Source organism: Bombyx mandarina, chromosome 15 (genome assembly GCF_030267445.1).
Source record: "Bombyx mandarina strain Sakado chromosome 15, ASM3026744v2".
Taxonomy (NCBI): domain Eukaryota; kingdom Metazoa; phylum Arthropoda; class Insecta; order Lepidoptera; family Bombycidae; genus Bombyx; species Bombyx mandarina.
Window position 1 is genome coordinate 3,477,580 of NC_143221.1, and position 17,101 is coordinate 3,494,680.

General features: G+C 34.9%; 2 protein-coding genes across 2 annotated transcripts; both read right to left on the reverse strand.

Annotated features, from left to right (window-relative positions):
- Positions 1-1,027: 1,027 nt before the first annotated feature.
- On the reverse strand, positions 1,028-7,845 carry LOC114242593 (estradiol 17-beta-dehydrogenase 8). Its single transcript, XM_028173811.2, has 7 exons — positions 7,687-7,845; positions 6,885-7,022; positions 6,523-6,716; positions 5,437-5,542; positions 4,348-4,432; positions 3,167-3,282; positions 1,028-1,998 (listed from the first exon to the last, which is right to left on the reverse strand). The coding sequence occupies exons 1-7, from the start codon at positions 7,727-7,729 to the stop codon at positions 1,913-1,915; spliced, it is 768 nt and encodes a 255-aa protein (XP_028029612.2). The 5' UTR covers positions 7,730-7,845; the 3' UTR covers positions 1,028-1,912.
- Positions 7,846-10,230: 2,385 nt separating this feature from the next.
- LOC114242602 (uncharacterized) lies at positions 10,231-12,200 on the reverse strand. The gene has a single exon (XM_028173826.2). The coding sequence runs from the start codon at positions 11,994-11,996 to the stop codon at positions 11,376-11,378; it is 621 nt and encodes a 206-aa protein (XP_028029627.2). The 5' UTR covers positions 11,997-12,200; the 3' UTR covers positions 10,231-11,375.
- Positions 12,201-17,101: the final 4,901 nt, after the last annotated feature.

Sequence of the window (17,101 nt, forward strand, 5' to 3'; positions counted from 1 at the left end):
CATTTTTTTAAAAACCCTTATGGTGGCCCAATTTACCCTTGATGTACTTCGAAATTTTTGTGGAAAATATAATTGTGTTTTATGGTTGGAAATTTTAAGTGACATTCTTGATGTGTCAATTTTAGAAGACTATTTTTCCTTCTCTGCCAAAAATTATCTGATATGTAGTAGTTGATTACTGGTGGTAGGGTCTTGTAAGTCTGAACGGATAAGTACTACCCTCTTATTTTTTCTGTGAAGAAAAGCGTTTCGATTTTGAGAATAGGACAACTATTGTATTACAGAGCATGAAACTTTTTTTATTGCATAGGTGGGTGGAAGAGCTTACGGTTCTCCTGATGTTAAGTATCAGAGCCCATACACATCTACAACATAAATGCCGTCACCTACCTTGACATAATAATATGAGTTCCAAAGATTCTCATCATTAACGCCCCCGCAACATATAAATATTAGCCTATCCATTAAGTACATACATTTTCTACATGGTTTCAAAGTTCCAATTCAATCAGATGCATGCTTCAGTAGTTATAACGGAACATCCGTAAAAACCACTGTAGATTTATATATTAGTATAGATGTTATTCCTTCACAGTGGAAGTCAATCGTGAACATTTGCTAAGTACGTATTTCATTAAAAAAATTTGGTAACCGCCTGCGGGATTCGAACACCGGTGCATCGCTACACACGAATGCACCGGACGTCTTATCCTTTAGGCCACGACGACTACAATTACTAGGCATTTACGTTGTGGACGTCTACGGGCTTACCGGAAACCACTGAACAGCGCAGGGACGCCGTGAGGTCGTTTACCCTAAGTAATATAAAACTTCCCGTGTGTGTGACTTATTTCTGTTGAGAAGCGGACGCATTTCGGCTCATAGAATGGTGACAGTCGTTACACAATAAAAGTGAGACTACAATATGATCACGACAGTTCAAGACTTAAGACTGGCCGTGAGCTTACCTAGTGATATATAGGTACCAAAAAAGTAACCATGAAAAGGTTGAATAAAAAAAACATTATAACACAAATACAACATTTTATTTAGGCTCAAGTTACAGTACCTACATCATTATTATATTTGATTAAAGGTAATGAAAAAATATCACAGGTGCGGGAAGACATTGTTTCTGATTCCAATAAAAGCTTAGCTATTATTAACATATAGTAAAATACAGGTATAAAGTTAATTTACATTTTTTTATTTATTTTAAACTGTATCTATTTTAATGTATTAAATATATTTATTCATTAGAAAAATTTGTAAATATTGAATTCAAAAATAACAGTTTAAATGCCCTAAGTTCCTGAAACAACCCATGAATAGCTTCAAAAGGAAAGCGTAAAAATCTGTTTCACTGTTCAAAGGCCTAAGTCGATATTTGTTCAATGTTTCATACTCGTTTATATTAGCGAGTTTTTTTTATTTTATTTCCCTTGTAGGCAGACGAGCATACGGCCCACCTGATGGTGAGTGGTTATCGTCGCCCATGGACTTCAGCAATGCCAGGGGCAGAGCCAAGCCGCTGCCTACCGCTTGTGACAAATTCATTGTGCGAACCGACCAGGTACTTATCTAAACTTTTGTTTGTAACGCTTGGGCATCGTAGCATCACCGAATGTGTAGCACACGGCTCTCAACCTGGCCACTTGCTTACACTAGCCCTAGCAAGAGCAGTCGCAGAATCTACCACCAGATCGGAAACGCGACCCACTGAGAAACTCCGGCGAGAAACTCAGTGCGTTACTTTTGTAAACCAAGTCTTTGAGTTTATATTGTGTGGAGTTGCCCAAAACGCAGATTATAACACTATTAAGTTTACATACTAAGTACTCGTTCATTATATTATATAAATATTGGTCAATGTCATTACAAACTTTATACTTTGCTGGAATATAATTATTTTTTAATACCCTCCACTGACGTCAATAGCAGCACCAGTGATGAAAGAGCTCTTGTCGGAACTTAAGAAGGCGATTACCTCTGCAACTTCTGTAAATAAATTTCTTAAATTTATGCTTTCTTTCTTCAAATTTTTTATAAGAATTATTAATCAGATCAATAAATCATATGAATTTTTCTATTAAGTGGAGAGATACCTAATGTCTGCTTTGAGGAAATGAAATATTATTCTTTAATTTAGTTTCGTTTCTTTTTCAAAACAAACAGTAATCTAAATGTAAGATTACATAAAAATGCTATATAATATAATAATCCATTGCTAATCAATATCGATTCAAACCAATGGCTCTTTCTAGTGAGAACAAATCAAATCGTTAAACAAATAGTGAAAGGTGAAATGTCTTCTTTTCAATTTTATTGCTTAGTACTTTTCGTTAGTGTGAAAATGATATTCATCATCTTAGCTTTTTAACACGCTTTTAACAATTTGACCTTTGTACGGGAAACTTTCAACATTATTTTCACCAACTTCGATATAGCTGATTAACTAATAAATTTGCAAACTAACTTTCAACATTATTTTCACCAACTTCCATATAGCTGATTAACTAATAAATTTGCAAACTTTATTACTGAATGTAGGACCTCTTGTGAGTCCGCACAGGTACCACCGCCCCGCCTATTTCTGCCGTGAAGCAGTAATGCGTTTCGGTTTTGTAATAAGAGAAAACCTTTACTGAATATAAGGTTTTAATAAGCTAAAATTAACAGTAAAATTTGCTTTGATTACATTAGGTACATTGACAAATAACGAATAAAACAGATTGACAATGACGTCAACTTATGGCTGATAATTTCAACTAAGAAGTTTACATCAGGTTTGAAGGGTGGGGCAGCCGTTGTGACTATACTGAGACCTTAGAACTATATCTCAAGGTGTGTGGCGCATTTACGTTGTAGATGTCTATGGGCTCCAATAACCACTTTACACCAGGTGGGCTGTGAGCTCGTCCACACATCTAAGCAATAAAAAAAAAAAAACGCTCATTAAGTACCGATGGCAAAACAATAACATTATTACTTAGCACTAACATCTAACTCGATTAACCAGAAGGTTCGTCTTGCTGTTTTCTGTTGTTTCTTGTGTTTTCCTTTTAATTTCTAAACGATTTTTATTTATTTATTGTTTTAACAAGAACGACGTCGGTCATCGACCTCTTTAATCATAAAGACCACATTGACACAGTCATTAACTCACCTGCAGGATTACCGAGACGTCCTAGTGGGACTAATTTCATAATCTGTTCCTTGACTTTGTCAGGGACTGTTTTTATTATCGGTGTATCGATGAATCCAGGTAAGATTGCGTTCACCCTGAAAATGATAATTTTTATAGAACTAAAATGTGTTAGCCTAGATGTGACAGGGTCATTATTACCTACAAAACATAAACTAGTCGTATGTTTTGTAGGTAAGTTTATTTTCTAACTAGCGACCCGCCCTCGCTTCGCTTCGGAAACATTAAACTTTATTATTGATAGCCGAGTCCCGCGATGTAACCCGCGGTTATTGCCGTACCGCGGGTGACGTCGCGGGGCGAAGCTTGTAGCCTAAGTTACTCCTTATATCATCAGCTACCTATCAGTGAAAGTCTCGTCAAAATCGGTCCAGCCGTTCCCGAGATTAGCCGGAACAGACAGACAGACAGACAGACAGACAAAAATTATAAAAAATGTTATTTTGGTGTATGTACCGTATATATATTCATATGCATGTAGTAAAAACTGTTATTTCAATATTACAAACAGGCACTCCAATTTTATTTATATATATAGAACAGAAAAAAATTCTTAAAAGATGTTCACGAATAAATATCACAATCACGGAATGGCAGCTTTTTTCTCTCTACCTATTCGCTGGTACCCTAAGAGGCTACAGGCTTACAGCTAGGCCCGGACGGGTAGGTGAGCTCAAAGGCTCAACCTGAGAGAATTTGCTGACACTAGCCCTAGCAAGAGCGGGGCTTTGCAGAATCTACCACCGAATCGGAATCGCGACCCACTGAGAAGATCCGGCGAGAAACTCAGTGATCTGTGTCTATTGGGAGGGAATGGCATCTATATAATCAAACTCACAAAAATTTTAAACCTGGGTAAGTCCTAGGCGTATTGTAAGCTAACATGGATATACTACTGATTGACAGTATAGGTTTTATAGAACAATTGAAACTTCGGACTATTGTCTCAAGACGGCTCAGGAGACGTCATTAGGTGGGTAGTAATTACTAAACTAGGTAAGGCTCCACCGTCATTAAAGCTGATAAATAAGACCACAAGCACTCATTCATCCAATGAAAATGTATAATACCAAGTTAAAGATTAGCATAATAATAGTTATTTATCAATTTACAATAATTGAACCAATTGTTACATATCTGACCTTATGTTGAATTTTCCTAATTCCTTGGCAGCGGATTGAGTCATCGCGACCACTCCAGCCTTGCTACTCGCATAGTTTGTCTGCCCTGTAAGATAGTAAAGCACTATAGGCCCTCTTATCGCTCAGAGGTTTCTTCCATTCAGCCACAGAACAAAAAGAGAATATTGAAAGAAAAATAACTAGGTATGTAGTAAGGCAATGAAATTTTCAAGAATTCTTGTTTCTTATACAAAGAATTCATAGAAATATGTCTTTTTTTAAATTTATTATACAAATACGTTATACATTGCACTAAATAATGCATATAACTATAATAATATAGTCTGATTGCAGAATATAGATATCTGATTGCAGAATATAGATATAGAATAGAATAAAACTACTTATACACATATTATTATGCACATTTAGGTTTAATATTATTTAACACACATACGTTAAATTTTCAAGTATTGTCAGTGAATAATGTGTCTTCACGTTTCTTTTAAAAGAGTCTAAGATGATAAGCTGGATCGCTTGTACAGTTAATAAATGATTCGTCGTAAATTTTCTTCAATAAACATTGACAATTGAACAATTGCGAATTTTTATAATTTTACTAGCGACCCGCCCTCGCTTCGCTTCGGAAACATTAAAACACACATGAAACAAAAAAAAAATAAAAAAATAAATAAAAAAGTAGCCTATGTTCATCAGGGACAATGTCGGCTTCTAATGGAAAAAGATTTTTTTAAATCGGTCCAGTAGTTTCGGAGCCTATTCGAAACAAACAAACAAACAAATCTTTCCTCTTTATAATATTAGTATAGATTTGGACTGCACGCGTCTAATTGGTTGGACATTTTTTCATACAAAGACTTAGCTCCATACCTATACCTTCCAGAGATGTTAGGATCTTATCTACCCTCTTTCAAATTAGTCTTTGTTGACCACTAGACTCCCCCCTGACTATGTATGACTCGTCTCTGACATAAAAACAACCATGGTAAAAACAAAAAGTATTTCTTTAATATACAAAATTGCTAAATATTATAATAATTCATCAACTATATGAATAAATTTTTATTAATTTACATAACATAAACATACCCATGTTTCCGTATTTTCCAACAATGCTAGAGATATTTATTATAGAACCCGACACTGACGACTCGGCCATCGCTTTTGCAAATGCTTGCATCACTAAGAATGTACCCTGTAGATTTAATGTTGATATTTAATGAAGTGGTCATATCCTAAGGAATTATAGGCGCACAGTGTAGTGGTATCAAACAAAGTGACTATACCGGTATTCTCGCTGGTAGGTACTAAAGGAGCATTCATAGGTAGCTAGCATGTGTTAAAGAAGAAATTTTATTATTATTTTTTTATTTTTTATTGCTTAGATGAATGGACGAGCTCACAGCCCACCTGTTGTTAAGTGGTTACTGGAGCCCATAGACATTTACAACGTAAATGCGCCACCCACCTCGAGATATAAGTTCTAAGGTCTCAGTATAGTTACAACGGCTACCCCACCCTTCGAACCGAAACGCATTACTGCTTCACGGCGGAAATAGGCGGGGTGGTGGTACCTACCCGTGCGGACTCCCAAGAGGTCCTACCACCAGTGATTACGCAAATTATAATTTTGCGGGTTTGATTTTTATTACACGATGTTATTCCTTCACCGTGGAAGTCAATCGTGAACATTTGTTGAGTACGTATTTCATTAGAAAAATTGGTACCCGCCTGCGGGATTCGAACACCGGTGCATCGCTACATACGAATGCACCGGACGTCTTATCCTTTAGGCCACGACGACTTCAAAATTATTTTAATTAATATTAATATTAATTATATTAACATTATGATTGAATAACACATGGCATAAAATCGAAATGTCGAATTTTGTAAATTTGCATAATTACTGGAGGTAAGCTTTTGGATACTACCATCCTACATAATTCTGCCACCAGGCAGTCGCGCATTCTGTTTGTTTCGGTTAGCCATTTTACAATACCTCAGGTCTCATGGTGGGTGATATACCGTGATATCTACGGGTTCTGGTAAGCATATTCAGTTTTTGTTTTTGAATGGTATTATGTAACATACCACACAACAAACTAAACAAAGTTATCATAACAATAGGCATTTTACACATAAATCTTATATAAAAACTTTACATTTACCCACCTTCAAGTTTACATTAAGCACACTATCATAGTCTTCCTCTGAGAGTTTCAGCATCCAATTATCCCTGGTAATGCCGGCAGAGTTGACAATGATGCAAGGGGGCTTTTTATATTGCTTCAGTGTATCTTGTACCAGGTCTTGGACTGCTTTACTGTTGGAAACGTCTAATTCCACAGCACTATGCTCCTCACCACCTACGGATACAGAGCACATAAGCAACAGGAATACATAAATCAACACTTACTCCGAATAGTTATTCCACTTTAGTCCCATTCTAGAAAGCAAAGAGAAGTTTAAACAAAAATAAGAAGGAGTTAATATTTCAAAGTACTCAAATACATAGGTATCGAAATTTCACAAACCATTAGTACCAGGTGCTAATGCTGTATGAGTTTTTATAGTTTGTACAGCAGCTTCATAATTCCTGTCTGCGGCTATCACAGTGGCTCCCTCTTTTGATAAAACTTGGCATGCTGCACGACCAATCCCAGAACCGGCACCTGTACTGAGAAATTGTAAATGAAATTTTTAGTAATAACTGTATTCTTCAAAGATCTTTGCTAATTCAATAGAGAGGATTAAACACTTGAATAAATACATTTGTGGCAATTAAATTAATAGTACAATAAGTTTGTATTGTAGTTTAAACATTTTTTATTTAATTACTTACTCCAGGAATGTAAATCTTGGAAAACATACTAATTTTGAAGGTTTTTTTTTTGATTAATTATTGCTCTCCACACCGTGTTGGACAGGATCACAGTTCTTTTTTACTTCAGTTATTTAAAGTGGATATGAAAATGAAGCTTTGATCTTGATGATTTTTTTTATATTAAATACCTCAATCTTGATTGAGCATGAGCAAAGCTGTACCGATTCTCAATCGTTAGCACCTATATCCTTGTAAAACTTTTCAGCCAACTTCTTATTCTTCTTAATTGAAATATAATATTTGATACTCTTTGATTTTTATTACTAACCTATTCCAATCTTGATTTTTGTATCGTTAGTTTCAGGGATAGTAATTATTTGATTATAGTTTGCATGTAAGGAATAATTTACGTTCAATATGGTTCATATTTTAGACGAAGCTCGTATTTACAGTTAAATAAGTTTTTAAGTGTGTGCTCGGTTATTTTTCTCTTAATACCAACACAAACTTACCAGTAACGAGAGCAAGGCGACCTACTACTAATCCCGACACCATATTGTCCTGTATTATTCAGAAAATAGTATAAAATTCACAAAAACGTAATAATAAAATCACATTCAAAAGTTTGACTTTGAACTTTTTTATCATATATTAAGTGTTTAGTCTATGTTTCTTATCAATACCGTAAAATGGGGTGATTAGGGACTGAGAGGTGAATGGGGAAAAATCAGGAAAAACTTTCGACGCTCAATGGCCGTTTTCCAATTACAGCACAAGAACGCATTAAGCGGCATAATGCTCAACTAAGCTTCAGCATAATTCGGCATTGTGCGTCACTGAGACGCATTATGCTCTGTAATTAACCATTACTTAATGGTAGTTTTCCAATTACAGAGCATAATGTCGGATATTCCATGGATTAATCAGGTGGACACACCTAAACTCTTAGCCCAGATAAAAATATCAGCCCCTAAGTACTTACCAAGAACCAAGAAATATAAAGCGCTTATAAGAAAGCCCGCTCGTTCGAATTTAGGTGCTTACTCTCCCTTAAACAGAATCCTTTGGGATTGCAATAATGTCCACGATAGCGCGGTCTCCGTCAATGTTCATTTAGAGTTGTCAGATTGCGCTGAATTAATTTTAAGTGATAAAATAAATGTTTTTTGTAATTGTCTCACAACTAACAGGAAAAATCTGTCGCGGATAATTTCCCAAGTAAATATAAATTAATCATAAGTAATTAAATGTAATCAAGTTTTAGTTACCTATATATTTTTTTGTATTGTCAATGGACCGTCGATTACACCTATAATTAAGGTGACATCTGCCATGTACTTTTGTCAGTTTTCAATGTTTTTTTATTGATGATCACTTTGTTGGTGCAAATAAATAAGTAAATAAATTAAAACCAAGTAGTGCCAGCCCTAGCAAACTTCTCCATTAATACTAATTTCGTCCCCATTAACCGCAATTTCCGGGTAAATAGAGATAACATCTATTTTTGCTTTTTTTGCTTAAACTGTGAATGTAGGTCTTGAGTCTTGACGGTCCGCAGATGTTGGGAGCGGTTACCGGTGGCGGCATGCAGTGGATTTTTTTGAGAACTGATATACACCACTAATTCAAACTTTTTTAAAGTGATTTTATGACCTGGTAACTGTGACCTTTAAGTCATGTCTTATTAAATGTTCTTATTTTTATGAAAAATGATAATATGGAGTGAAATGAAATGAAACGAAGACAATTAATTTGTGACATTAATCAACTGGGATGAAATTAAATGAGATGCGATGAGATGATATGGGATGAAATATAATCTCAGTAAAATTGTGGTCATTTACTGAGATTTTTTCAGTAGACTTTTTGAAGGATCCCGAGAAGTTATGTCCAGCGGCTTTGTTTCATTTTCCAACATTTGTGCAGTTTCACAGATATTAAACAGTTAATAAACCACCGTTATTACACATTTAAACCTGAAGAAACACGAAATAGACAAAATAAAACAAATCACATAACTTCACTCCTCGCGTTCCCGCCAAAAAGTTCCACTAATTCAAACTAGATAACGGCTACCATAGATAATATGCGGTTACGTGCTGTGCAGAGTAAAATGCGAATTAGGTACCTATAGTCAGCTGACAGTAGCTAATGTCACTTTGTGAAATAATGTTGCTATATTTAAAGTAATAGTGATGCGTTCAGTTCTCGTTCAATCACATAAATGAACAATGAGTGTGAAGAGTTACTCATTAATTTCAAACTATAAAAGAATATTATTTATATTTTACAATAAAATTGTATTAAAGTGATCCAATATAATAATATGTTACTAGTAGTATGTAACTACAATCAGTTTTTTTTATTTTCATTACCTATGTACCTATAATTGTTATATTTTATACATCTATAGTTTCAACTATATGATGCATTGGAAATAGGACAGTCTTACAAGCTTCCTCGCAATGTTTTTCTTAATGTTTAAAACACTCGGTATTCAGTACAGGTAGATACCATAGGAACATAATGTTTCGTCGAAAACTCGTTGGTATGTACAAAGCACGGCTAAAATTCGAACCCCGTGCCCGATATCGGCAGTTCGGCACACTAATTATTCACTAGACAATCGAGGCAATTTCATTAATTCAGGAGTTTTTTCAATCGTTCACTTTGTCACAACACTATTTTTATTTCATCAAAAACTGACAACACAGTAAACGTCAGTTTACTTCGTCTAATAAAAAATCCGACTATATAACTAATGTTAATTTAATTCTGAAATAAACTATAAGAAAGGGATTCAATAATATTTCAATAAATTCCTTGCTTTTAGTGTGAATTAAACCGATATAAACAATATTTTGTGGTTATAAAAGATTAAAACATCACTCGCTTTTTTCTTTTCAAGTGGAATTTAGTTATTGATTTTAAATTAAATTTTGGATCAACTAAAATATTTTGAACATAATTAATCATCGAATAACAATGGGTGAAAGAAATTTAACACCATAAATGTACTTTGTTTTAATATAGACTAGGTATATGAAAAAAACTCATTTACTTATACTATAGTTTTATTTAAAAACTTACAATTAACTTAGATCAACTTTAAATCGCCTGAGTTAAAGTAGGTGAGGGGGGAGACCTTTTGACCTTTCGACGGATGGTGTGAAAGAGGATATGTGAGAAGCTGCACCAAACAAGACAAGTTTAATGATTTAAGACGTAAAAAAAATAGTTTTATAGATTATAAATCTAGAACATTTTAAGACTATGTGCAGAATCTCCCTTGTAGTGGTCTATGAATGATCTAGACTTGTGTTGTGTGGAGGCAGTAACTTCAATTTGCTTTAACGTAAAAGAGATATGTATACATTTTTAAACTTGTCAAATGCGACAGAGTTCAAGGTACAACCTAGCCCATAGACACAACCCATAGTTTCTCACCAAATCTACTCAGTTGGTTGCAATTCAAATCTGGTAGATTCAGTGAAGCACTGCTTATAATAAAGCTATTGTTGCCAAGTCCTTCCAGCTTGAGCCCCATAAGCTCACCTGGTACTTCAAATAGCCCTTTAGGCTATCAAAGCAACAAAAAAAATACTATTAAAACAGAATGCCTACTGAACGTTTTAAGGCCTGAAAGTGTGTATAGCTCATTTTTCACATAAATAGACAGCAACCACTGAATGCCACTCCTCAATAATTATAGAAAAGTTTGATTAGGTATTTGTTACATTTTGTTTTTAAAAGTCCACTTCCAAAAAAATACATCATCTAAAGTAAATCTTGGTATTGTAATAGTTTTACAATCTTTTGTTTAAGTTGAGACCAAAATTATAAATAGTTATTTAAGATGACATCATCATTTTTCTGTTTTTTTTATTGCCCTTGTCAGCAGATGTACATACGGCCATGTCGGCCATGGACGTCAGCAATGCCAGGGGCAGAGCCAAGCCGCTGCCTACCATTAAAACTTTTTAATAAACTTAGTCAAATAATTACAACTTAATTCCTGTTTTTTTGTGTCTAAGATCTACACTACACACTTATTTCGTAATCAGTTTATAAAACAGGACTTAACATTAATATAGGCAATATGTACCTATAGAAGCACTTTTACAGTTTATTTTATAAACTTTTTTCTTATATTAATTAATTTTAGTCATCCATAATAAACTAATTATTAATAATACAAATATTAACTGGTTATTGGTGTAAACTGTAACCAAAGTTTCTCAAATTCAGTCTTAAACTGGTTTACAAGATCAGCTTGTGATGTCACCAGAACATTCTCCCAGTTTCCGCAGAGTGCCTGATTGGTCCAGTTCAATGACCCTGCTATTACTAAAGGGTGTACATCATCTATATTCACTGCATCTATTATACAGAACTTGTGGTGCATTAGATTTGTAGACTTCATCCAGCGTACAGGTATGCCTTGACGCTCCATTCTTCTCAAATTTGAACCTGTACAGTATGCCATGTCGGCATCTATGATAATGCGAATTTTAATACCTTTGTAGTGTAGTTTTAGTAACACATTCGCAATATCAGAGTTGGTGAAAACGTAAATACATACATCAAGACTGTACTTGGGTGAAGCTAAATAGTGTAAAAATCTGTCCATGCTTTTTGTGATAGTGCACCGCGAATATTTACTCTTCTTTAGTTCACACTCTTCGTACGAAAACATTATGACTTCGTTAATTTCTTTCTGTTTATCTTTCTTCTTCTTTTGTACGAAATATTTGTAGGCAGTACTAGTTAGAAAAGAAATTGATAAGAATAATACCAAAGCTTTACTAAGAGTTACTGCCATCGCAGTTGCGTTGCGTTGTTTTTTTTTTTAAAATGCACTTTGTATATCTCAAATTCACAGAAACAAAATCCTAGGAACAGAATCTTCTTATTTTTCTATAAAAAATACTGAAGTCGTATTGTATTTGATTTCATTATCTTATTTTAAAAGTTTATATTTCTTGTTTTTTTTTTGTTGATAAATATTATCAGGTTTACACAACGTTTGGATTCACCACTCCTGTCCAGTACCATGACATGGGGTAAATTGGGATCCTGGGGTAAATTGGGACAAACCTGCGGAAGATTCTCAAAGTACTTGTAGCACGGAATCTACCTAATTTTCTTTAAGGTAATATTTATCAATGTATAGAAGAAAAACCAAGTTAATTATGGAAGTACTAAACATGAGTTAAGTTGGTCCCAAAAATTCGTCAAATTAAAATTTAAAATAGTGGTTGAAAAGTGCGTTTTAAAACAGCTTAAAGAACTTTTAAAAAAAGTGATATTATCGTTGTTTTTTCAATAAGATCACAGTTTATATAAGTTTTTAATACACCTGGAAATACCACAACAAACGGTAAGTTGCAATATTCTTATTTTAAATACAATATTTCGACAAAATAAAAAATGTATATTTTTTCCTTTCTTTTTGGGGAAAATTGGGACGTATGTAGGGTAATTTGGAACGAGACTGGAAAATTAGGGACGAGAAAACACAAAATTGGAACGCCAAAAGACAAAATAGGGATGGCTTGTTAGGGTTGTCACTGATATCTTATAATAGATTTTTTAGCCTATACTATCACTTAATTGCGTGATGTAAAGAAGGTTAATGTGTTTATCAGTTAGTTTATGTAAGTATTATAGGTAAAAGAAAAGTATATATATAATTACTTTTTTTTCGCGACATTTACCTTGTAATATCTGCCCGGTCGTATGTTCTTTATAGCAATAAAAAAAATTAAAAGTTAAAAGAACTCAAACGAATCAAAACTTTTGTTATTTCAGAATCTATTCACGCATCGAATCATGATTTTGTTAACATTCACAATGAACACACACAAATAAAAACAGGCCTCAGATTTTAATTTTTTTTTTTTTTTTTTATTGCCCTTGTAGGCAGACGAGCATACGGCCCACCTGATGATGAGTGGTTACCGTCGCCCATGGACTTCAGCAATGCCAGGGGCAGAGCCAAGCCGCTGCCTATCGCAAGTACCATTAATTAAAAATCCGAGATATCCAATTATGAGTGAGTGAATTAATTGAGTTTAGTTATTTCGCTTAGAAAGAATTTCTTTTATTTTTGTTATTATTGGCAGTAATCAGATAAAGCTGTTTTTTTATCTTATTCACCTGATATCTTACTCTTGCTCAAAGATTATTTTGAAAATGTTGATTAAATAAAATTGTATTATTGCATTTCCAGTCCTTTTGTTTTCTATTTTTTATTCTATTTTATGATTTTGTTTCAGAGTTGTGATTTTTAAGGAAATTAAATAATAATTTTATAAAATATAACATGCACATACTTTTTTTGATAATTGTATTGTTGATTATCATTCACGTCACATCGCTTCGGAATAGAAACTAGCTTAATTTACACTATGTTGTGTATTGTGCTTAAATTATGGATTGTGTTCATCATTTCGGTCCATATAAATAATTATATGGCACCTACCTATATATCGCAGTACTGCGAGTTGACAACCCTTACAAATATCCCAATTTAACCCTTAACCGTGTCAATTTACCCCGGACGCTGGGTAAATTGGGACGGCCATTATTTTACCGATTATTTCTTTAAAATTAATAATTAAAATAATGTAACGGTTTTTATCACCTAGGTACGTTCAAGACTCAACTTATTTCTTTGGTTGAGCAGTGACTATTTAATTGGAACTATTTTAAAATTCAATCTGAAGGTCGATTTTGTCCCTATTTACCCCATTGTACGGTAGTAGTAGTTTTATTTTTCCAAATGAAAAGGCAAAGGTATCATCCCATACAGCGTAATCTTTTATATAATATATTTTTTTATGAAATATGATATTATGAAATGATATGAAGTTGATTAATGTGAAACATAGCATGAAATGGAATGAAATAAAACGATATGTTATGGGATATTTTTAAGAAAAATGATAATATGGAGTGAAATGAAATGATTCATTTGAGACATTAATCAACTGGGATGAAATCAAATGAAACGAGTTGATATGATATGGGATGAAATATAATCTCAGTAAAATGGTGTGATTATTTACGGAGTCTTTTTCAGTAGACTTTTAGGAAGATCCAAAGAAACTACGTCCAGCGGCTTTGTTTTAATTTTTTCTTGTTGTCCGAGCAGGCAGATGAGCATACGGCCCACCTGATTGTTAGTGGTTACCATCACTTATGGACGTCAGCAATGCCAGGGGCAGAGCCAAGCCGCTGCCTACCGCTAAACATCCGCTTTCCCACATCTGTGCACTTTCACAGATACTAAGCAGTTAATAAACCACCGTTATTACACATTTAAACCTGAAGAACAGTAAATAGACAAATAAATCACAAAGTTGTAAGTAAAGCTTCAGACCGGGCCACAGCACCATCTCCGCTCTCCCCAAAGTGACAGGCGATGTTAGGGCTGGAATGGAGGATACTAAAGTCACATTGTTGGCTTTGGTCGACTTCTCAAATGCCTTTAATACCGTCAGTCACGAAATCCTCTTATCTATCCTGTCCTATCTTATGATTTCGCCTGAGGTGCTGAAATGGTTTACATCATATCTTCGAGGGTGCCAGCAATCGGTCCGCATTGATGAGTCTTCGTCTTCATGGCGTTATCTAGATACTGGTGTCCCTCAAGGCGGAATTCTCTCCCCTTTGCTTTTCTCTCTTTTTTTCAATCTCATAACTCAGTCCCTTCAGTGTTTGTATCACCTGTACGCTGACGACCTACAGCTGTACTCGCAGGCTACTGTGGACTGTGTGTCTGAAGCGGTTCGCAGAGTGAATGGGGATCTAGAGGCTATATGCGATTGGTCTGGTAGGTTCACTTCGATAAAGCGGCACGACACGAGAACCCTCTCATCGTGGCCGCCGGTAACTACATTCCCGATCCTGCGGACAGAATGGAAAGCAGTCGACGTCGCCCAAAACACGTCATCTCGGATCCTCCCGATCCACTAACGGTGCTTCTAGGTACTTCAAGCACCGGTCACCGTTCTCGTCGAACCCGTCGCTTACGACGAAGGGCTCGACGAGTAAATTAACCCTCAGACACAGCCCACTGAGTTTCTCGCCGGATCTTCTCAGTGGGTCGCGTTTCCGATCCGGTGGTAGATTCTGCGAAGCACGACTCTTGCTAGGGTTCGTGTTAGCAACGTCATCAGGTTTGAGCCCCGTGAGCTCACCTACAAAAGTTAGGGTTACGCTGATATAGCCTCTCAAGGCTCTCAGCTTAGGTAGGAAAAAAAAAAAAAAATCTGGTAGGTTTGGTTTGACGGTCAATCCAACCAAATGTCAGGCTATTATTATTGGTAGTCCCCGTTTGTTGGGACGATTAGATTTTAGCTCACTCCCACCCATAACTTATAATGGAGCAATTATACCTTTGAGCCCATCAGTCAAAAACCTTGGACTGTATATGGATTCTAGACTTGATTGGGCGGTACAGGTGTTGAATGTTAGTCGGAAGGTTACTGGATCTCTGTGTGCCCTTTATCGCTTCAAGAACTTTCTCCCTTTCAAGATAAAGTTGATGCTTGTTCAAGCTTTAATCTTGCCCATAATTGACTATGGCGATGTATGCTATCTTGACCTGAATGCAGACCTTTTGAACAAACTCGACCGCCTTCTCAACAACTGCATTCGTTTCATTTTTAATCTTCGCAAGTATGACCACGTGTCTACTTACCGCTCCGAAATAAATTTTCTTCCTATACGCGATCGCCGAAATCTACATGCTCTTACTGTGCTTCATTCTATACTAACATGCCCAACTCCTCCCTCCTATCTGACTCAGTACTTTAAATATTTACATTCTTCGCACGATAAGTACTTGCGTTCCTCTAATAATTTACTCCTTCACTGTCCCACGCACAACTCTAGTTTAGTCCGTTCGTCTTTCGTAGTTCAATCTGTTCAACTTTGGAATTCACTTCCTCTTAATGTTAGGATGATCACTGATCGTCTAACTTTCAAAATAAAGGTACGCCAACTTTTTCTGGCGAAACTTAAAAACTTAACAATTTGACCTGCAATGTGTGTTCTGTATGTGTATATGTGGTTCTATTTCTTTGTTATATTTTTAAGTTGTGTTTAAGTGTGTATATGAATATGTATGTGAATATGTGAGTATATGATAGAGATTATATATAGATATATGTGTAAATGTTATATTATTATCATGATATAAAATTGTGTACGTTAATTGTGTGATTATATATATATATACCGTGTATGTGTTTGTTTATTGTATAATGTAGTTTGGTTGTTTCACATTAAGTTATGCACCTACCACAGGATTCTCTACACCACCCTTGGTTGACTGGTAGAGAATGCCTCAGGCATTAAGTCCGCCATTGTACTTATGTGCATTAAGTTGAATAAATAAATAAAGCTTTATATCAATAAAATGTTATTTTATTCATGTCTAAATGAATGCTCACTGAGTAATTAATTCTTAATGTACCTAATCAATAAATATGATATATTCTTTTTAACAAAATTTATTTCAGCACACTAACTAAATTGTATGCTCGGCAATAAAATTTTTGGAAATAAATAAACTCTTATGAGTATTTAACTTTCATATTCTGTACTTCATATCCACGTCAATTTAATCAGATTATTGCAAACACCATGACTTTTCATGGACACATCTCGTTTACATAATTTTGTAATGAACCTTAAAGTTATACGTACAGCTTTTAGTGTAAGCTTAGTTGTGCTAAACAGTAAATAAACCACCGTTATTGCACATTTAAACCTGCAAAACACTATTTTACTTTAACGGCCGTCTGGTGTAGTGGTAAGTGACATGGTCACTACACAAGGGGGTCGCGGGTTCGAATCCCGCCAAGGGAAGATATTTGTATGATAAATATAAATGTCTTTTCCAGGGTTATGGATGTC